General features: G+C 37.3%; 1 protein-coding gene across 2 annotated transcripts in view; it reads left to right on the plus strand.

The window, feature by feature from the left end:
* Window positions 1-21,374, plus strand: part of NUBPL (NUBP iron-sulfur cluster assembly factor, mitochondrial) — a 101,983-nt gene that overhangs the window by 35,238 nt on the left and 45,371 nt on the right. For both annotated transcript variants that reach the window (XM_009669971.2, XM_068946420.1), the window contains exon 7: window positions 20,566-20,659. In XM_009669971.2, the coding sequence (XP_009668266.1) occupies window positions 20,566-20,659 (94 nt within the window). The remainder of the gene's footprint in view (window positions 1-20,565; window positions 20,660-21,374) is intronic.

Consider the following 21,374-nt stretch of genomic DNA (forward strand, 5'->3'; position numbering starts at 1 on the left):
TGTCTTGTAACTGTTCTGAGGATAAGAGAATTTAATCTTAACCTCAGGTAAGAGGGAAAGTTGATGCTTTTTGCACTTCAGTAGGCCCTTCAGATAGAGCTATTGTAATTGTTCCATGCATTTGATGAGTGAAACACTCCAGTCTGCATTTCTTCTCATTCTTTTTATGGCTTTTTTTTTTTTAGGCAATTGTAAAAAATGGTGATATTTTGAAATTCCTTAAGCGTTTGAATATAGGTTTGCACGTCTAGAGCCATATTGCCTTATGTGCTTGTTTATTCACCAGGACTAAGAGTGCTTTGGTAGCATTTGACATATGACAGCTAAATGAGAATTATTAGATACCATCTCTGTGTAGTGCAGATAGACTGTTAGTTAATAAATTTCCTGGCATATGGAAGCAGGGTGGCTTTTTTATTTCTTGACAGAATTTATTTTCCTCTTATTGTGGGTAGATCTGTGAAGTGCTAATGAGATAAACAGCTGAAAGAAATGCATTAAGGTTGCATGTTTAGACTTTGAAGTGGCCCAAGTTGTTCGTGGCTGGCATGTATTCCAGGGACTTAATGTATACAGCTTGGAGATCACTAGGTTTCGATATGTCTTCTGTAAATGCCTCCAAATCATATGCTCCCTTAATGACTGAAAGGAAGGCGAGGAAGGCTCTCCTCCTCCTTCCCCCCTCTCCCCCCCAATAGCCCTGCCCCGGCCTGTTTCCATTCTAGTTCTACTCAATTCTCCTCTGTTTCTAGCACAGACTTTAGAATAGTGGTGCCCTAGTCAGAAAAGCCACGTGTCCAACTAATTTTAAGGAAGAACGTCTTTGTCTAGACTTGGCATTGAAAAATAAGGGGCATTCATGCCAATAACTGTGGAAGGCTGTTCCAGCCTCCTCATGTGCTGCATGGTATTGGTCAGTATTGCAAAGACTACAGAACCTAAAACTTCAACAGCAGAGCTAAAGTTAGCACCTGCTATATTCGCATACCAGATCCTGGGAGACTAAAGACTTTTGGCAGGCACTCCAGTGCTATTACTTCAATCGGTGGTATCCCCAGATGGGAAGCATGTGCCAGTTTTCTTGACTGGGGTGCTGATAATGCCATATAATGAGTTGGTTATTCCCTAGCAACCAGCGAAGCAGTTATGCTCTGGCAGATCATGCTGTAGCAATGAGACAGAGCCCCTTAATGCTGGGGGCATTAGTGATTTCCCTGATAATGGAATTTAACTTCGGAAAGAAGAAAGTTTAACAGCTAAATTTCTTCTCCTTGAAAGCATTTTGCTTCTGTATGTTAACCAGGCTGACCTTAAATCTGGGATGGAAAAAGTTGTTCGCATGTTCTCCTGGGAAGACACAAACTCACAGATCACAGGAAGCGCTGGCAGGTTCTAATGTGCAAGTGGTTTTTAGAAAATAACTAATAAACTATTCAGATTGACACATAGTATTTTGGTTTTAAAGACTTTAATCTCCCTTCTGGCTTAATTACTGGTCAGTCTTAAGAGTGGATGAACTCTAGAGCTAGTAGAGTTACAGCCTGGGACACCTAAATGGGAGAGGACTGATAATGTTTTTAAAGACAGTACCATTCCAGTGTATATTGGAAACGGTTTTGTGATCTTTTGGGGGCTCTGAAATAGATCCATGTTTTCTCTTAATCTGTCACTGATTGCTCTTAGCCATTACATTTTGTTCAACGGGATAAAGTTGCTTGCAAAAGTAAAATATTTCTGTTTGTATTTAACTTCCTAGTAGTCGTTTAAAATATGTTCTTAGGGAGTAGCTCCTTTTTCTCTCTGTAGGTGCCTATAAACCTAAATCTAAAGTAGCTCCCTAATCTAGGTTTGTAATATAATGTAATTTGAGTGTAAGGAGCTTTTTTTGCATTCAGACAAGCTAATAAAATATTATGTCAGCCAGATAAAAAAAAACAGTTCATGTAATTTATTGTGTCAGATATAGATTCCCAGGCTTTCACATTAAAAACATTTGTAGTGTTGTTTAATGGTATTTATTGTTAGTTTTTTAGAGTGTCAAGAATTATATATATGGTCTATGAATAACTTTGGACCTTAGTTGTAGTTTACTAGCTTTTTTGTTTGTTTTTTCATACAAATTAATCTGTTCTTCAGTTGATCATGCTTCGGATACTCCAATAAAGCACTAGTGGGCCTAGTTTCCAAACTCATTAATGGAGATTTTATTAACTCATTAGCTTGTTAACTCATTAAATCAGTGGAGCTGGATTTTAATGAGTATTTAAATGTTTCTTTTACTCTTGCAACTTAAGTCTCCAAGATTCTTATTTTGGAAAATAAATTTGTTACATGTATGTGTATATGTGCCTCATTACATACTTACTGCATGTAGAATTTCCTACTCACACAATCAAAGGGCTTTGCAAACCGCATTTTTTGTAATATATGTATGTCTGTCCTTCTCTGGTCTTGCCTCTTGGGTGGAAGAATGGCTTTTCAGCGCTCAAGAGTCCCCTGTGCTTTTTCTGTCTCTTTGCAGTTCTGTTTGTTTATGGCCAGGATATGCATCACTTTTCAGATAAGCACTGCCTTTTAAATCTAGGCTCTCTTTTTGCTGCATGTCTTATTTGAGAAGCTACGTTTGTTCTAGTGTGTTGTGGCTTCAAGACTGGTAGCTACCAGTCTGTAATACTGAACGCTCACATTAGTGCTTGGTGCTTCTTTGGTAATCCGTATCTCCTGTGCAAGGATAGTTCTCTGAAACAACGTGGTATGTTTTTTCCTTGAACAGAGTTAGACTTGGAAGAAAATGGGCCTTGTGGTACAAAAGGGAGTTAACAGTTTATACAGTAATACTGTATTACAGTAATACAGTATGTTATGTATATATATCAAATTATGTAAATATATCAAATTAGTGTATAAATCATAAAATATAGCATACTGATTCTGTAATGTAATGTTCGAACTTGTGATAAAAGCATAGCTCAGTAGAAAGGAAGGGAAGGGGGAGAAAAAAGTCACTGAAGAAACAAGAAAAATATCAGGAAATAATTTTTCACCTGTAGCAAATGTGAATTACACTGTATGGAACATATGATGGACATGAAACTTAATAACTCTTTCAGTTAAGTATATCTCTAGTTTACGTGAGTTGAAAATAAGGTGGCAAATTGTCATAGGCCGTATGATCTGAGTTTAGTTGTTGGGACCGAGAAGTGACTTTTCTTGGTTAATACAATTAGGTGTACTGTAGACCTGTTTACACAGCAGGATGATCTTTTTTCTTACCCAGATGTTAACTCTCCCTGTTTTCCTGCACCAATTGTCTTCATATAAAAATTCTTTCACCTCTGTTACACTTCCTTTGAATCTTGCTTGCTTGTATGTGAGAGACAAAGGAGAATATTTTAATGGTTTACTGAAGTTTTTTAAAAGGTGGTTCTGAAATGTTATTTATTGTGAAGATATTGCTAAAGCCTAGGTAAAGAAGCTTACGTTTTGATGCTTCAGCGTTACCTGTGGCAGTAGACTTTTTCTGTTCATTTCCCACTTACTTAACTTGCACTTTGGAAGCTGCCTTCTATTTTGTGTAGTCCCATTCAGCACCCATCCCTTCACTGTGTGTGACTTGACTCGGTTTTGTAGTATTTGGTTCAGATTAAACAAGTTACCTTGAAATGCATTGTCCATTGTCTTAGTGTATTTGTCATGGCAGAGAGTTCAGGTCAATCTTTAGGGTAGGTAGAGCAAAGATCCTGATTTTTCGAGAGTTACCTAAGGTCTGTACTTGAATGGTAATGTTTCTGAGAAGGTCTGTTGAAATAAGGATCAGGTAGACAGTTGTTCAGCACAAAGAGCCCTGGGAGCCTTAAGATCAGCTATAAAAAAGCAAAAATGGCAAGCAGAGCTTGTTGTTCTTTGGGTTAAACTGCTTTTACAACTGCTTTTACAACATGGATCCTTACTTCTGCCCCATATAGCCTGTAGGATAAGTTTTCTAGTGTATTCCCGTTCCTATTAGAAGACATCCTAACAGTTTAGGGGAAAGGGAGTAACGACGGAGGTGCAGGTGCAGTCTTGAACTGGCCCGTGAGCAGCAAGATTGGCTGCTGGGCATCCTGGGCTGCATTCTGACGACTGTTTTACCAAAAAGCTGATGGAAAAGAAATGGTACTGCAGCTGGCCCCCATTTTTATAGCTGCTATAGTCATAGCTGCAATACACGTGGAGGGCATTTGTTGTTTAGGCAGTAACCGTTAAAGCTTTTACTGCAATGGAGAGCAAGAGATGGTTGCTCAGATCTTCAACTCTCTATCTTGCTCTACATGAGTTATCAAGTTGAAATCCAAAGAAAGAAAGAAAGAAATTCAATTTGCAGCTGATGAGTCAGCTTTTCTATTAGAAATAAATCAAAAATGGATTACGGCCATAAATACAAGCACATATTTTAGCATTTAGTGTATCTTTGTCACATCATTAGATAAAGTGGTTTTGTTATTAGAAGAAAGCATAGGCTTAGACAACCTGAATTAATAGATTTCACTAAATCTAAATGCCAACAGTGCCTTTGTAACTAGCCTTCAAAAATCAAAAGTTTTTCTCTCTCCAAGGCAGGGATTTCTAGTTGATTACCATCCTTTAAGGATTTCTTACCTTGACGTGACAATTAAACCTATGTCTTTGCAGACTAGTCAGCTCTTATGTGGCAAGACTGTTGCTTTTCCTCTGTCATGCTCTTCTGGAGTAGTAAGAATAATCTTGTGCATTGGTAGCATCCTTGGTATAGTATGAGGTAAGGCCTCACCACGGCTAAAGGTACTATAAGCTGAGATGGCGCTTCTTACAGATACCTGAGCAGGATGAACACGTTTTCCCAAAGAAAGAAACTGTTCCTGGAGTTGTTCAGTTCTAATGAGTCATTAATATACTTTGCTTGTTATCGAATCTCATTTCTTCTGTCTCTTTCTTTCTTGTTCCTTTTTTAAGCACTGCCTTAGTGTTTCTGTTTTATAAAAGGTATGTGTTGAAAGAAAATAAAAATAAAACCAAGTTTCACTGGGAGGGATATGGAAAGGAATGAATACGGGGCGGTTAGCAGAAAGTGAAGATTAAAAAAAGAAAAACTTCTGATGCAGAGCATTTTCGTATGAACAGAAGGAAATAGGACCTTGCAGTTTGGGGCATAGACAGCTGTATTGCCAGTAGATTTGTTGGTGCTTTTCTACAACGGTTCAGCAGAAAACCAGTCAAAATGATTTTACTGGGTCAGCCTAGAGCTTGATAGGGCTGTTGTCTGAAGATCCTCTCCTGTCCTTTCAAAACTAACAGTGAGTTTATGTAATTATTGTAGTTGTACATAATTTTGAAAGTTTGGTTAGAGATGGCGTTTTGTGTGGTACTTTCCATTTGAAGTTCTCCTCTACTAAGAGAGGAGCTGTTTCTAAGCCAGAACTTGCCAGGAGTAGTGGTGGTAGTATACATATGGTAGCATGTGTGTGTGTATATACGTACGTGTACACACATCTTTTCTTGTAGCATAATTCTCTGATGCTTAGTTACCATACGTGGTAGTTGTAAAGTATCATATGTCTTTGAGAGTAGGGAAGACACAGACAGATGGATAATTTGCCTTTGAAATACTAACCAGACCGTGGATTATGGAGTTTGCGATGTTTCAAGAGCCTCTATGGAAAACCTGCTAAAAGGCAACATTAAAGTGAAGGGAACAGCAACAAATTTAGGTTTGAGGATTTGGGGATTAGGAAATCTTTGAAACTGTGGTGTTCTTTTTATTTTCAGAAAACTAGAACTGTGGATGCTATAATGTTTTGGGTTTTTTGATCGTTGCCTAAAGTGGACTACCTTGAGTAATAGGCATTAGAAACATTTTTATTTGACATTCATTAATTAGTAAGTTGTTATGTACAGCTGCTACCTTTTGAGAAGTGTGTATGTATATATTGCTATTCTCTTTTCTACTTGTTAAGTCTGAGAGATGGCATGTGTGGATTTTTCTTAAAATGTGGTTTGTTTTAAGTTTGTGCTAATTTTACACTTAAAGACAAACAGAATGGGATGAGGTGCTGAGAGAAAATCTATTTACACACGATAAAATACTAACCTACTCTACAATGATGTTTACAGTTTAACTGCATGTAGTTTGCAGTAAAACGTATATGATGTTCATATGTATCAAGCTGATCTCATTTATTATGTGTTTATAACACACTGTATAAAGTCTCATAAGTTCTGTATCTTTAACATATGTGTATTCACAGTTTCGTACTGTCTTGTTTACCTGTATATAAAAATAATTTTTTTTTTTTTAAACAAACAGAACAGTTGAGAAACTAGGAGAAACAGTGCCTAAATAACAGGAGTTGTATATATAAGATATGGAAGCAAAACATTACAAGAACATTCTCTGTAAGGCAGTTAAGTATTATATGCTGAGCTGTGTGCCTGATTCCAACAGTTATCCTTTGGCTTCTGCTTGTGTTCAGGTACTGTTTTTTGTTTTAAAATTTTGAGACTTGGGAATTTTTCTTTGGGGTTTAGCATTGTAGGGAGTTGTTATTCTGAGTGGTGCACTGAAACACAGAGACTAGTATTTGCAGCTTCCAAGTATTTCCAAGCTCCTTATTTTTATACTTTATTTCACATTAGTTTAGTCTTTTGAGCACAATACACTCTGTGTTCCAGGTTCCCAAAGTATGTGTGTGTTGATGATACCAAATTTGTTAACTAAAGAACGTACCACCTGAGGGGAAGTTTGAACATGTAAGATCAGTGAAAAGATACCACAAATGTCTTTTGCAGCTCTATGCGCAATTGCTTAACTTGTGATGGTACATGTAACCTTACATAATCTTTTCCTCTGAAGGGCCTTCAAGGTAGTAACGGGGCTAAAGTGCATAACATGCAAAGAAGTGCTGAGAGAACTGGGTTTATTTGATCTTAAGGCTCAGGTGTCTGTGGGGAAATCTTGGCTGCTGTCTTAAACTACATAATGGAAGTGTATGGAGAAGGTGGAGGTAGGCTCTTTTTGGATGCTCACAATGATAGCACAAGAGGCAATGGATGCAAGTTGTACCGCATGCTAAGACAGAATTTTTTTTTACAGTGAAAGCAGTCAAACCTCAGAAAAGAGAGATGGCAGAATCTCTTTTTGAGGATATTCAGAACTCGGCTGGGCAATACTCTGAGTAGTGTGCTCTGAGTTGGTTCTGTTTTGAGCAGGAAGATGGACCAGATGAGCTCCCAAGGTCCCTTCGAAACTAAATTGCTTTATGATTCTGTGATTAATTCTAAAATAGGCGTTCCGCTGCCTATTTCAGTAGCATGGGAATCATATTTAAATCTCATTAAAGCGTACGATTCAGAAAGGAGAAAATGGTTCTAACCTTCACAGAGAAGATCACTGGTTAGGGCATTCGGTCAAAACCTAGATTGAAATGCAGGCTTTTTTCTAATGCGAGTGGCCTAATCACTAAGCCAGACAGTCAAGCTCTTGTAGTGCTTTTTCTCTTGCTCAAATGAACATATCCGTAAGTAATGCAGGCAAAATGAGCAAGTTTCAACATAATGACTGAGAGCATCCTTTCCTCGGTAGCTGTAGCCCAATTAGTTGGCCAGTCCATTTAGACATGAGAGGGGCTGCATCGGATCCCTGTAGGCAGAGGCAGTAAATATGAACCCAGATAAGTCTTCTCTCTTAAAAGAGCAACTTAAATATGAGTCACAAAATAAAAAAAAAAAATTTTTTTTTAATTTTGTTCCTCTCATAAGCTCTGCTTTGGTAAAGAGTACCTTAATCTAGGAGAAATGAAAAGAAACAGGATTCTAGGCTTGGTACGTGCTATCAGGTATGTTAGAATTGGGCAGCAATGTCATAAAGAAGGTTGTGCTTGGAAACTTTTGACTGGTTAACTTAGGTAAGGTACTGCCTAGGATGTGATCTGCTGTGAAATCCAGTCTAAGGCACGCAGCTCTTTTCTACAGTGCATGGAGAACCCTAGGTTAATTTTTTAGCATAAAGTTCCAGTTTTGCCGTATTTCATCACTTACGTAGTAAACGTCATTGGGCCTTTCTGAGAGAATCATCAGTAGTGTGGGGGAGAACTGTGTCTCATCAGTATAAAATTAGTGAGAGAGTAATTGGTGGAGAGAGGGAGCAGTGAACTAGGATTCAGCAATGAATGGCATGTATTAGATAAGGAGGAAGATGACAATAACAACTTGATAGCTCTGAATTTTTGCAGCTATGTTTTGAATGAGTTGAAAGGATCCCCAGAATAGTATGAGTGAGTCAATGACGAAAATTATTCTCATTGTATAATGTGAAGAGCATGAGAAGGAAAAGCACTGCAGCAAAGCAAAATGCAAAAAGATATTTTCTTGGAGTGTGGATTTTATTTTTAATAAAAATCCTCCTTTTAATAAAATTCCTCCTTTTTGGTTGAGGAAGAGTACTCCGTCCTGAGATTCCTTGAAGGCATTTAACTTTAGTGTTATGGCATTAGCTTTAAGGGACAGGCAAAGGGTGAGATACTGTAATAGGAAATTGTAACAAAGAAAGAAAAGAAAGAACAATATCAATTAGTATTTCTTTTAAACCGTTACCATGTTTTTGCCTTTTCAATACACGTTTAAGAGTCTGTATACTATAGTTGGGTTTTTTTGTTTTGTTATTTTTTTTCTTTCTATCAACGGAGTAGGTGTACCCAAAATGTATGTGCTAAATGTGGGTTATTGTGTTTTCCTCTTTCTATAATAACTTTCATTTCTGCAACATATTTTCTGCTTGAGAAATTTTGCTAATTTCAAAATTGACTTGTTTTACAGTATTCATGCATTTATTTTACCCGGTCTGCAAGTAATTGAGAAATTGAGGCAGGGTATTTACAGCTTACCTTTCACAGAGCTAAACAAAGCTATGTTTAAGCTACAAAGGTGTGTTTGTACTTCGCAGTGCATAATTCTAAAATTCAGTAATCTTCACTACAGTGAACAATTTCCAGAATTTCAGCAATTTTTAAAACATTTCTTGTGATTTGTTTTTTTATTTTTTGTTATCTTAGCCTGAAAAGGATATAGAGATTGTTAGTCCAGGCAAAAGTGTGTTCTTTTTCACGTTAAAAAAAAAATACAATACCGAGCCATCGCTGTTCTTCAGAGCATTTGGATTTTTAGGGAGCTAAGTTACTTTCCTATTTTTATTTACATGATCCAAAGTACAAAAATAAAAAAAATTCAGATATTTCATCACTGCACATATGATCAGTGATATCCATGTATTTGTTTTATTTTGATATTTTGAAAAGCACCACAACACCTGGTGATGATAGTGGCCAAGCTTTGCAGTTCTAAGATCCGCTTTGATAAGTTGGTAAGATTGCACTTAGTTGGCCTGCATCTACAACTGGCAGACAGTGACTCTGAATACTTGTGAATATTCCTTGAATCTTTAATAACTTGTTATGTAAAAGCAGGGAAGGTCAATTGGAGTGCCTCATTTTCACTGAACTTACGGAACCTGCTTCAAGGGCCAGATAAACAGGTGGCCTGCTCATCCTTTAAAAGAATTTATTTCGAAAAATGTCTGTACTGATTTGTTTTATTTATTTTGCTGAGACTAAAGGATCAACAAACTCATTTCATCCAAAGCCGTGAAACCAGTGGAAACCTTGACACTGATTTTTACTGAGCTTTAGTTTGTGGTGGTGATGATTAGAGAAGCCTCTTATGAGAATTCTTTGTATTATCGCCACTAATTTACTCAAATACTAATAATCGTCTTGAAAGGTCCTGTCCAGCGAGAGCTGCCTAAACCAGTTCTAATCATGACTATACTTCCTGGAGCTTAGAAGCTAAACAAGAGATTCGGAGATGTACTGCAGCCTAAAATGTGGGGGACAACGGAAAGCTGTCTTTCTGCTCCCTGGGTTCCTTACAGAGCTGGAATAGTCCTCCTTTCACCTAAGTGCAGTATATCCCTTTGACTCAAATATTTCTGTATGCTTTGAGGCAGGTGTGAATGTAAACTTGATTCTTTCTTTTTATTTTCAGTTGAAGCCACAAAACCTGTTTTATTGCCTTTCTTATTTTAATGAATGTAGTAGGATCTATGCAGATCCCTGTTGCTTTATTGGCTTGCGTTAGCAGCTGATGTGAAGAGGGATTACAGTCTCTGAAAGGAATTGACAATCATAAGAGATGCTGGAAAAGCCAGAAGAAAACAAAAACATTAGCCAACAACATATTACTGAACAGGAAGGATTTGCGGTAAATGTATTTTAAGTGTCTTTGAGGATTAAAAAAACAACCAACAACTGAGTGAGAATATATTTACAGCAAACGTTTCTTGGCCCGTTTCCTCAGCTGTCATGGTTATGATTGTGCAGCTACTTTTGTGGGAACAGACTGGGAATGTATTTCCTTTGCTCTCCTTCCGGTAGTCTCATATCTAGCACAGGTTACGCAGGTGTGCATGTGTCTGGACTCTTTTGCATAAAATAAAACAAATGCAAAACATGCAGCTCTTTTTCTGGGTTTATTGACTGGGCAGGAAGAAATGGCAGATAGCTCATGGTTTTTCAAAATGACAGCCTTAGGGCTAGAACTGCTCTTCTCCCCCCCCCAGCCCCCCTTGAGCTCTAAAGTAAAACGTTCTGAGGTTTAAAGATGTAAATTGGGTCTCTTCAGCAGAGTTCAAAACTTTGTGCCTAAATGCCACTCAGCTTCATTCTTTGAGGAAAAAAGGTGGAGATATAAGCACATTTTTAAGTGTCTGCTAAACATTAATTCTGGTAGTAGAAAAAAAGGAAAGGAGAGGGCACTGTTTTTCTTTCCTGAATGAAGCTTCCATTATTTACACGAAAAATTCGGAATAAGGTGTACTGCAAGCACATAATATCACTGTTCTACTTTTTCTATTCTTTTCCACTAATAGAGAGACGATTCTTTCTAGCTGCTATAGGTCAGATCCAAAAAGGGACATAGGCATTGCAGTGCCCTAAAAGGCTGATGCCCTGCCTTCCAGACTGGAATTTGAAAGTCAAACTGAAATGTAGATTAGAGCCGCTGCATACCTGGAATGGTGGGAATAAATCGCTCGTCGTTCCCAGTGGTATTATCTAAGAGGCTACCTTGCCCATCTGAAGGTACCTTCAGGCTCTTTGCCATGGCTTTAACAGGTACAGTATCTTCTTAGACTGCTTAAGGTCAGAGACTGATGTATTAGTATAAGTTGAAATTAATGGCATAAGTCAAAATTGGTAAATTCATAGACTGGAAATTAACAGTACTAGAGATGGTAAGCAGGAGGGCTATTAGGAAAAGCCCGTGGGATGTGTCTCACTTTCTGTCTCTTTCCCTGGATTTCGGCACTTAACTGCGGCCTTGATTAGACAGCTCTGTGGAGCTGAGGTTTAGAGCTGTGAGTGAATTTCTTGTGTTAGGTGCCAAGACTATTCTCTTAGCTTAACTTGATGGGCTTATTCTTTGTTCAGATTAATAGCTTGATGGGAAGGAGACCATTCAGCCAGGACATGGTAGCTGTAAGGTCACTTACTTTCTCAGTTTAGCATTTAAGCCTGTATCTCCCAGTTCTCAGGAGAATACCCTAAAAACGCATAGAGTAGTCTAGAAACCTTCTGCTCTCCTAGTTGCTCTACTGTCATGGATGCAAGATTCAAAAAAAAAAATATATATATATATATATATTCTATATATATATATTTCTGTAAATTAAAGTGATTGCATAGAGGATTTTTTATTTGTTTTGTTTTTAAAGAACAAACTTTCTCTCTGACCACTGGAAATTAACAAACCGAGTCGTCACCCACACTATCCTCTCGGATCTCTTTTATCCCCTGAAGAAAACTGCAGATACTAAGAACAGCAGCGCTTTTTGTACCAGCATTCTTTGGAGAAAGTGATTATTTCTCACTTACCAGATGATTGACATAAATGTAAAGTAGTTGCACTAAAGTTGCCAGAGATTAATATCTCTTTTTTCCTATCAAAGAAAAAAACCCCACTTTTCTATGGTATTTATCAAGCTGTAGTAGAAGGTTCTCCTTTGACAGTGTTTTGCTCCAGCTACAGTATCTTTTAAAGGAGGAGTATGTTGTGGCAGCAGAATGGTGCCTTTGGAATGCACGTCTTCTATTATGCAATTAAAATTGGTGCCCGTTTTGAATACTTTTTCTGTTAGAAGTGAACAGTTTTTCTGTATAGAAACTTCCTGAAGTAAGAAATGGAACTGGGTGAAGACTTAGGAAGCAAATAAAAATGTGGAGACTGCCCCTTGCTTGGCAGTAACCACTGATTGTTCCTAAAATTCATGCTGTTAGCACCTTCAGCAAACAATATTATTTTTTTTATTTTTTATTTTTTTACTTTTTGTCTGTGTCTTTCTTGCTCATTTGGTGTTCCACTTTTTGTAAGGACAACCTATATGAAAGTGATTTTGCTCCTTTCTGACCTAAAGCCAGTTGATTTAACAGAAAACTTGTATCAACCACCAGTCTGCAGAACAGGCCGTGGCCAAGAATCCCCGCAAGTCAGTAATCTTGCTCTGCTTGCTTTCACGTGTGTATTCACTTGCAGTCTTTTTTCATGCTGTCTCTTCCCCTTGAATCTTCCTCTGGAGCTGAAGGATTCTTTATTTTGTACAGCCTGGTTGTGACTTTTTGTTTTTCTTTGGATTTGTTGATTGTTGTGCTGCTCCCAGGTAATTCAAGCAGACCCTGCAATTCTAGTTTAACAAGGGTAGGCTAATTTGAAATCAGTGACTGTGGAGGATCTGTTTGTGAGTTTAAGTATAGAAGGTTTGGAGGATGGAATTTTGTCCATATTTGGGAAAACTAGGTTACTTTAAAAAAGTATACTTTTTATTACTGAAAATTAATGTTTCACCTCAAGACCACTTGCTCTGGGAGGTGATAATATCTCACTTGACAAAAAACAAGTGCTATATAGAGATTTATTGTCTTTGGCCTCGGCTCAGTGGTCTACATCTAATTGATTCTATTACAGTTTTTATACTGCACTGTTTATGGTAGTATCAGAGGAATTTCTTCAGGAGAATGTAAGTGCCTTGAACATCCATCATTTTATCCTTTCTGTTACCATTTTTCCCTCAGAGTTTGTGGCAGCCTTAGACTGGCCTCTGAAGAAGTTCCATCCTCTGCACAAAAATACATTACTTACTGTACTTAAAAAGCAGAATTTTCAGACCTTCTAATTTAATGATTTTTTTTGTATTAAGTACTAATTTAAAATCAGTATGTCAGTTATAGGCACCAAATGGAGTCTGTCAGTACCCCTAGGAGGAATTTATTAATTTCCTTATTGTACCAGGATATGAGCTGAAGCTTAAGGAAGCTAAATGACTTGTGCAGAGAATTAGGAACTTTGCTTTGCGTTGCCTAGATTAAGCAATGAGTCTTGAACTGTACATCAGCTTTTTTTATCATTACAGAAACAGTGACAAGCCCTTATATAGAGGGTCGACTCACTATGTTTCTTCCTTTTAATGTTTATTACCAGCACTAGCAGTATTTCCATCTGTTACACAGCAAATCTGCACGTATTTATTTTATAGGCTTAAGTGGGGTCCTGGTAATACTGTCTTAAAAATGTTCTGTTGACATTGGATTTGATAGCTAAACAATGCTGATGCCTTTGCATATTAATAGGGAGCACTCAAAGAGAATTTATGGTATAGATGATATGGCAGAGGTAGTTATATCAGCCTGGCGATTGGATTAATTAGAAAATTTGATTGCTAGCCTGCTTTCTTCCAATCTGTTCAGATTTATATTACTTAATTCTTTTTGCTTAGTTTTATTGTTAAAAGTCACAAGAATAGAAACTTACCTGGTAGCCTGTTTCTTTACCAGACATCAGGATTCAGGTGCTGAAGAAAGTGAACTACAGACAGTTGTATAAGATAGAATGGCAACAAAATCATGGTATATTTCTGAAGAAAAGATTCAGTAAATAACCAAGTATGGACTGTTTGTGGGTCAAGGGTAGATAGCAACAGATCAATCTCAAGACTGACCCATCCTGCAAAATGAAGTTTAGTCCTCAAACTATCCTCTTTTTGGAGAACTGTGAGTCACTGGGAAGTAGGAGTCTCAGCTCACAAAGGCTCTTTTTTAATAACAAATAGAGCCTAGCAGGTGGTTGTTTTTTTTTTTTTTTTATTACAAGTGATAGCGCTGATATTGTCTCCATTAGTTATACTGAGGATGTACGGAATATTCCTTTGTAATAGTCCCCAATGACTAGCCCTGAAAGGATATATCAAACTGCCCCGACACTTGTATGCCATCTTCTGTTTAGGCTGGTAGGGCAGTGACTAAGCTTTCTGAGTTGAGTAGGAGGTACTGGTGTGTTATGGACCTACGCTAGATCTCCTGGAACATCCCTGTTTCCAAAAGCAACCGCTTCTGCCCTTCCCCACAGAGAATAAACTCTTTACTGTTGTCTTTTGTGGATTGTATAGTTTTGTATGTTATATAGGTGAAGGTGACAGAAACTGCAGGCTACTGCACTGCATTCTTCATTTGCCTTCAGAACTTAACATTATAAAAAGCCATCAAGGGGGGAGACCAATTCCTGTTTTGGTGGTTAAATTGAATGAGATACCAACTTTATTCCTAGGCTCGCACTTCTAAAAGTTGCTGTTAGTTTGCATTCAGAAAGGAGAATTTCCTTCTGTTTATGGAAATGTCTGGAGCAAATCCTTTTATTTTTCACCTCAATTTCTCTCTAAGTTCTGGCAAAACAGGCTGTTCAGAAATACCTTGGTGGGAGTTTGGGAGTTTGAATTATTGCAGTGCATCTGGTTTGGTGTCAGATCACAAATCTTCAAGGTTGGTTCAGCATCTGAAGACAAGTTGAAAAGGGCAGTGCTCTTTGTTCAGAAACTGTCGAGTTGCATTAAGTGCTATGGAATAGCCTGCTATGGTGTATGTAGTTATCTTAGTACCAGACAATGAGTTTCTGTGGAAACTAAGCATCTTCTGTTTTATGCCTGGGGAATGTCTCTCCTTTAGTTTGAGATGCTTGTGAAAATACATAGGAATGAAATTGTCAGCATTAAAATATATTTTTTATTATGCAATTGCTAAAAGATCAGTTGTATCATGAAACTGTTTGTCCCTACTGCCCATGTGTATTTAAGCACAATCTTAGGTAATTTTTTCAAGGAAATCTTTTTTTGTGTTTCATCTTGTACTAACATATCTAAATATATGCCGACAGTTGTATATGTACATATTCGGTTAACAACAGTGTCTTGCTTTGTTCATCTGTATACCTGTATTAAATCATACATGTGTATATGTATTTACACACACACATGTATATACATATATACAGGAGTTAGTTTGGGGAAGGATCAGCTAGGAGTACACATTAAGCTGTCTGCAGTGTAGCTCTTAGTACTTTTCTGATGCTGGTGTTCAGAGCTTGGCTGGCTGGCTGCTGCCAAATCTGCACCTGCAGTGCTGCTTGATTGAAACTCTGCATGTATTCCTCCTAATAACAGAAGATATTCTTTATTTGCTCTTATTTACCAAACACCAGGATTACTTCAAAACCACAAGTAGCAATCCTTCTTCTGTGCTAACGTTCTGTCATTGCTGCCTCATGCACAGAGAACACTCAGGCTTCATTCCTCAACAGAAATGCATCTTTATCTGTACCTCAAGTGAAACTTGGTGTTTGGGACCCTTACTCCAGAATGCATATGTGATATTTTGATTACGAATTGTCATGTAAACAGAGCGATTGATTAAAGTAAGCGGTGTTCATGGTGTTTCTGAGCAAGCGAAAATACACAGAACCACATGGCACTTAATTACGTTGCTTAACAATAAATGTCACGTTAAACCTTTTTAAAAAAAGATGGATGCTATACTTAAGGAAGTGCAATTATATTTCCATGGTTTGAAATGGTTTACACGCTGTATATATTAGAGAGGCAAAGATAATAAAACATTTCTATATGTGTAAAGGTGCTGACAGATATCAAATGCTACAGGGCAGACTTCTGCAACTGCTTGGCCTTATTGCTTGCAAAGGGAACTCCTTTGCTGTAATATGCTGTTAATCTGAGTTCACTTACTTGTACAGAACAATATTTGCATACAGAGACACTTCTTGGAACTGATTGAGGACATGAGGACTAATGGTTATGATTTGGAAAATTGTTGCGTATAAACAGGATTTGCATTCAAATGACTGTTTTATATCACAGCCTGATTGTATGTCCTATTTTAATAATATTTAAAGAACGGCAGTGGTAGATTTTAGAAAGCCATGCCTCTGACTTCATGTTCCAATTTTAAATTAAATTTAAAATGTCTCTCCCTCTCTTTTTCTCCTTTGTTGAAGTTTAGTAGCAAACCTGGAATGTCCCCCCCCCCCCAGTGAAATAATTGACACTTTTATAACACATGGGTATACCTTCCTGAATTACATACAATAATCTTTTTAATAAGACTGTCATACTGTTTGTATATTCCTGTGGGAGGGGAATGGAAGAGCAAGTAACCTTCACAAAGTTCAACGTTTACTTCTTGCAGAGTAGAGGGGAGTAAGAGGAAGCCTACAGTGTGAATGTGGTGAGGTGCAGAGTTCCCCAAGTGAAGTCTGAGCAAGTGCATATGTCCGTAGGGCACTGTTAAATATTGGGCAAAACCACCAGCTTGGTGGTGCTTAGCAAATATAGCTAATCAGTGTGGTGCAACTCTATCAGTGTGTGGCACTGGTTGTGCTCCTGTGCCTCACAGATGTTAGATCCATTCTCACCTGAAGTTGAAAGAACAGAATAAAGTTGTGTAAATGTGAGTATGTACACTTGTGCATAAAGTTACGAGCTATGATTTACTTTAGAGATTCGCCTTTTCATGATATACTTCTTTTTGACCACTTCTGTTTGTTTTTCTGCTTTAATTTTTTGTAGGCTTTAATTGTGAATGGAAAGGTCTTGACTATATTACTACATCCAAAACCCAAAAAGAAAAAACTCATATAATTTTTAATTAGGAACAGTTCTCTGGTCCAGTTTGCCACCTATCTTCCAATAATTGTACTGGCGTAGATCAGTGGTGTGTGGAGGGTGGTTCTTACATAGGTGTTCAACACTTGCACAGCTAGACGGTTTCATTGTTGCCTCTTCTGAAGTGATGGGACAAGAACATGTCTACCGCCTACTCTGCGCAGTAGCAAAACATCCTCTCTGCTGCTGCTGGAACAGTGCACCTTCTCTATTTTCCTGTTTGCTCAGATTTGTAAGAATTATAACTGAGCACAGTTCACTTGATAAATGCAGCTTATTTCTTTTTTTCAGTCCGTGAATTTGAAGGAAGTATATGAAAAAAGCTGATTTTTAGTGCTATAAATTAAGTATAGCGTTATAATTTAATTGTACTACGTTAGCAGTATCTTTCTGTTACCTAGCAATGAAGTTTACCAGGGGCTTAATGCTGCATTATTAACTTCTATTTTCAGAGGTTTCTGACTTTGATAAAAATCTTTACTCATAGGACAGTCCAGAAAGTCCATACTGACTGTTCTTTTTCTTATTATCGGGTGACTTATGAAAGAAGCTTGAGGAGGAAAGCTCTGATGTCCTGTTTCCTGCCCGCTTCCCACATTCTGATATAGTTGGGTAAATTTTGAAAGTAAGTTCACGTCACAATTGTTACACGTATTTATGAAGTAGTAGGCTATTTATAAAGGTGTTCTTTTACTTCAGTAGTGGGTCCATGTGGAATCATTTTTACCAACATAACACCTAACACCTTTGCTTAGAAAGCAACTGCTTTGTGCTCTCATACAGAGTTAAATACCTAGGAAGCAGTTTGAGCACTAGCTTTTGTATCTTCCCCTAGCATTCCACATAGTGGTAGAACGGGTCTAGACATTTTATTCAGGGATCTGGGATGCTCACCTGGTGGAGGGATTGCATGGAGCTTAGTGAAGGTGAATGTAGTCCCTGAGGAGGTTGGAAGAGTAGAACCTGACATCCGATGTGAGTGAAAAGAAAGGCTGTAGCCCAGATCCCCCAAAGTCACCTTGTTTCTCAAAGGAAATCAGCTTAAATTGAGGGCCAGCAAGCGTATGAGAAACTGGCAGCTTTTAGCTACTAGCAAAATAGTCTACATATTTATGATTCCAGTCACCCTTGATAAGAATAGGTTTTGGGTTGTCTTGTATTACTTTCTGAGGCAGTACTGTACCTGAAAGAACTGGAAATTGAGCTCAAGGGAGGGAAAAAGGCTGAAAATTTCTGAATATCTAGGTTTCTTCAACTGTAACTTTTTAGCAGCCAAAGTAACTGGAAACAATCAGTTTGATAGTGGTACCATGACACTCATATTTCAGGACTGCATCTTGCTGCAAGACAGAAAGCAAAAAGCTACTTTCCTCATAGATTCTGTATGAGGATTTTAAGGGATATGATACTGGACTCAGAAATTTGGACTTAAAAAGTGTCAGGATTGTATTTCAAAAAAGGCACAGTGGGGGAAAAAAGGCCTTTCGAGTCAAAGCTTTTTAAAATGCAACCCTCCCCCCCAGACCTTAACATTTCAGAATGCTTATGATTATTATGAAAGATTTGCTTCTTGTGTATTTAGATATTGTGCACTTTAACTATTTGGGGAAGATTGTGTGTTCAGTATGGACTGTTCTTTAAAGAACTTGGCTTCGCTCATGTTGTCAACTCCTGTTGCTTTTTAGTCTCTATGTTCCTTTGCTTTTCAATTTGTCATCTTTATAATGGTTAATTTTTAAACATAGATGATTTGTTTTTCCTTTGGAACCGCATTTTCTTGTCATGATTATAAATGCTAGTTGCTTAAGAAATCTGCAAGGCATGTTGTCACTTTTTTTGTCATATAGATCAATATTAAATATGAAAACCTGAAGTCGAGTGCTAGGTTTAATGTGATTAATGTAAGTAGCATTTTCTGTTTAGATGGGCCCTATTAGTCATGTGGCGCCATTTAGCGCTCCTATAGCCTTTGTATAGGAAATGAGGAAAGAGAGGTGTGTTGGAGAGCAATCCACAATCTCCAATTTAGACATCTAAAGTTAGAATTTGCAACTACCTTTCCCCATTCCCCTTTTCCCACAAGTACTTTGAAATCTTGCATCTTCATCAGTCAGCCTTGAGAAATTCTGTTTCTCACTGGAGTGCTACGTTGTGTTAGTGTTCTGGATTTAAAATCACTTGTGCTTCCCCAGAAGATGATTATCCATACAAGAGCAGAAAGAAAAAGAATGACAGTTCCCCTAGCAAAAACTAGTACTCTAGAACAACAAGTGGGGGACAGGCAAAAACGTCAGTTGTTTGTGCTGTTAAGATGACACTGATGGAATGAGTAAAATATAAAAGAGGGTAAAATCCCATTCTGGTTTGGCGTTCTTCTGTATTAGAGCAGAGCAGCTCATGGCTGTTGTCTTATGTCTGTTGTACAAATTAGAAATATAATATATATATATATTATAATATAATTATATACTAATATAATTATATAATAAATATATATAATTATGTAGTATGTATGTATAATCACATTATGTTTGTGTGGACAGAAAAATGAGGTGAGTCTTTTGTGGATTTTTATTTTTAATGTGGCTGGGTGTTTGGTGTTTTTTTTTTTTTTAAAAAAAAAAAGCTTTTATCCTGGAGAAACAAAAGACCCAATATCAATATTGCTGGCTGTATGGTAGGAGGGGCTGCACTACTAGACAGCCTGCAGCATATAAGCTGATCATGAGAATGTGCATTACAGGGTACAGTGTTCAACAGAGACTTTCTCTAGCTCACCTGGAAATCCATGCCTGGTAAAGAACATAAATAATGACAGCAAACTCTTGATTTGAGCCCAGTAACTTTAACTGGTCGCTCTCATTCAATGCCTAGCAACCAGTAAACTTGTTTTATTGTGTGATGTCTTATGTACTTTTAAAGTCTATATAGTTATATAGATGGTGATTTTTATTTCAGAAATGTGTTTGGTTTTTTTTTTTTGCAACAGCACTACTTTCCTAACAAAAGTTGAGTACAGATAGTTCTCCATGGCTGAAGAACTTTGCAATAACAAACTAGAAAAAATCAGAGTTTTATGTATAGTTCCAATTTTCAAAGTAGTGATAAATTTGGTTTAAAATTAGCGAAAACAGTTCCTAAGCAGTATTTGTTACACAAAAACAGTATTTTAACTTGAATTTTACGTACCACTTGCTTCTAGCCTCTGATTTGGCAGCTGTGATGTAAAAGTCTCATATTACTTAAATTGTTGGTGGTGGTAAGTTCAATAAAGATTATCTCATAAAGGTAATAATAAAGTTATACTCCTTGAGTGGTCAGCAAAGACTGCATATCATTTTGAAAAATAATATCTGAATCCCTTTCTAAAAGTATGACTAGAAAGTCCTTGGCTCGCATGTTGTATATTGTGTAATGCTTTATTTCAGTCCTGGTTTCCTAGGAAGTACCTTAATAAACCACCCAGACCTCCAACATACATGTTTATTGTTGTCTTCTAGGTTGACTGGGGTCAACTGGACTATTTAGTAATTGACATGCCACCTGGCACAGGAGATGTACAGCTGTCAGTCTCACAGAATGTTCCAATTGCAGGTACATGTGCTGTTTGACTGTTTCTGAGATTCAAAGTTAGTTTAAGTTTTGTAGCTTTAGAAAAAAAATTTTTTAAATGTCAGTCAAAAATTCTTTCAGTGTTAGAGCAACAATTAAATTATTCTGTCAGTACTGTGGTGATGAAAAACACTATTCTTTTTTAAACATGTCAGCATTACGATTGTGTTATTTTCTTTTAAGCTAAGTCTCAGAAAGATTGCAAAGTCTTGTGAATTAGTATTCTGGAAGGAAAGGCAGTTGTGCCAAAAACTGGTAGGGTTAATACTAGAAAATGTTTTCTTTGTCTGTACCTACTGCATATTAATGCTAATACAATAAAATAGTTTGTCTTCATGATTGCTTTTAAATTAAAAGCTGACGATACTGTTAATGCACAGCATTTAATCAGATGAACTGTATAGTGCGGTAATACACTAATGCATTCTTTTTTCTCTGGTGTTGTGAAATTGACTATTTACAGGGGATTTAAACTTTCACAGATCAGTCTTGAGATATGTAGGCTGCCCTCCAGTCCCATTGATTTCAACAAGAGTTTAAAACAAAAAAAATACTGCTTCTGAAAGAATGCTCAGCATCTCACAAGACTGAATTTCTAGTGAACTAGAATAGTTTTATCTATTTGACACACTGCAACAGAAACAGTTGTCAATAGGAGACATAATGAATGTTAGGAATTCAGTGGTAAAAGAGACAA

Source organism: Struthio camelus, chromosome 5 (assembly GCF_040807025.1).
Source record: "Struthio camelus isolate bStrCam1 chromosome 5, bStrCam1.hap1, whole genome shotgun sequence".
Lineage (NCBI taxonomy): Eukaryota > Metazoa > Chordata > Aves > Struthioniformes > Struthionidae > Struthio > Struthio camelus.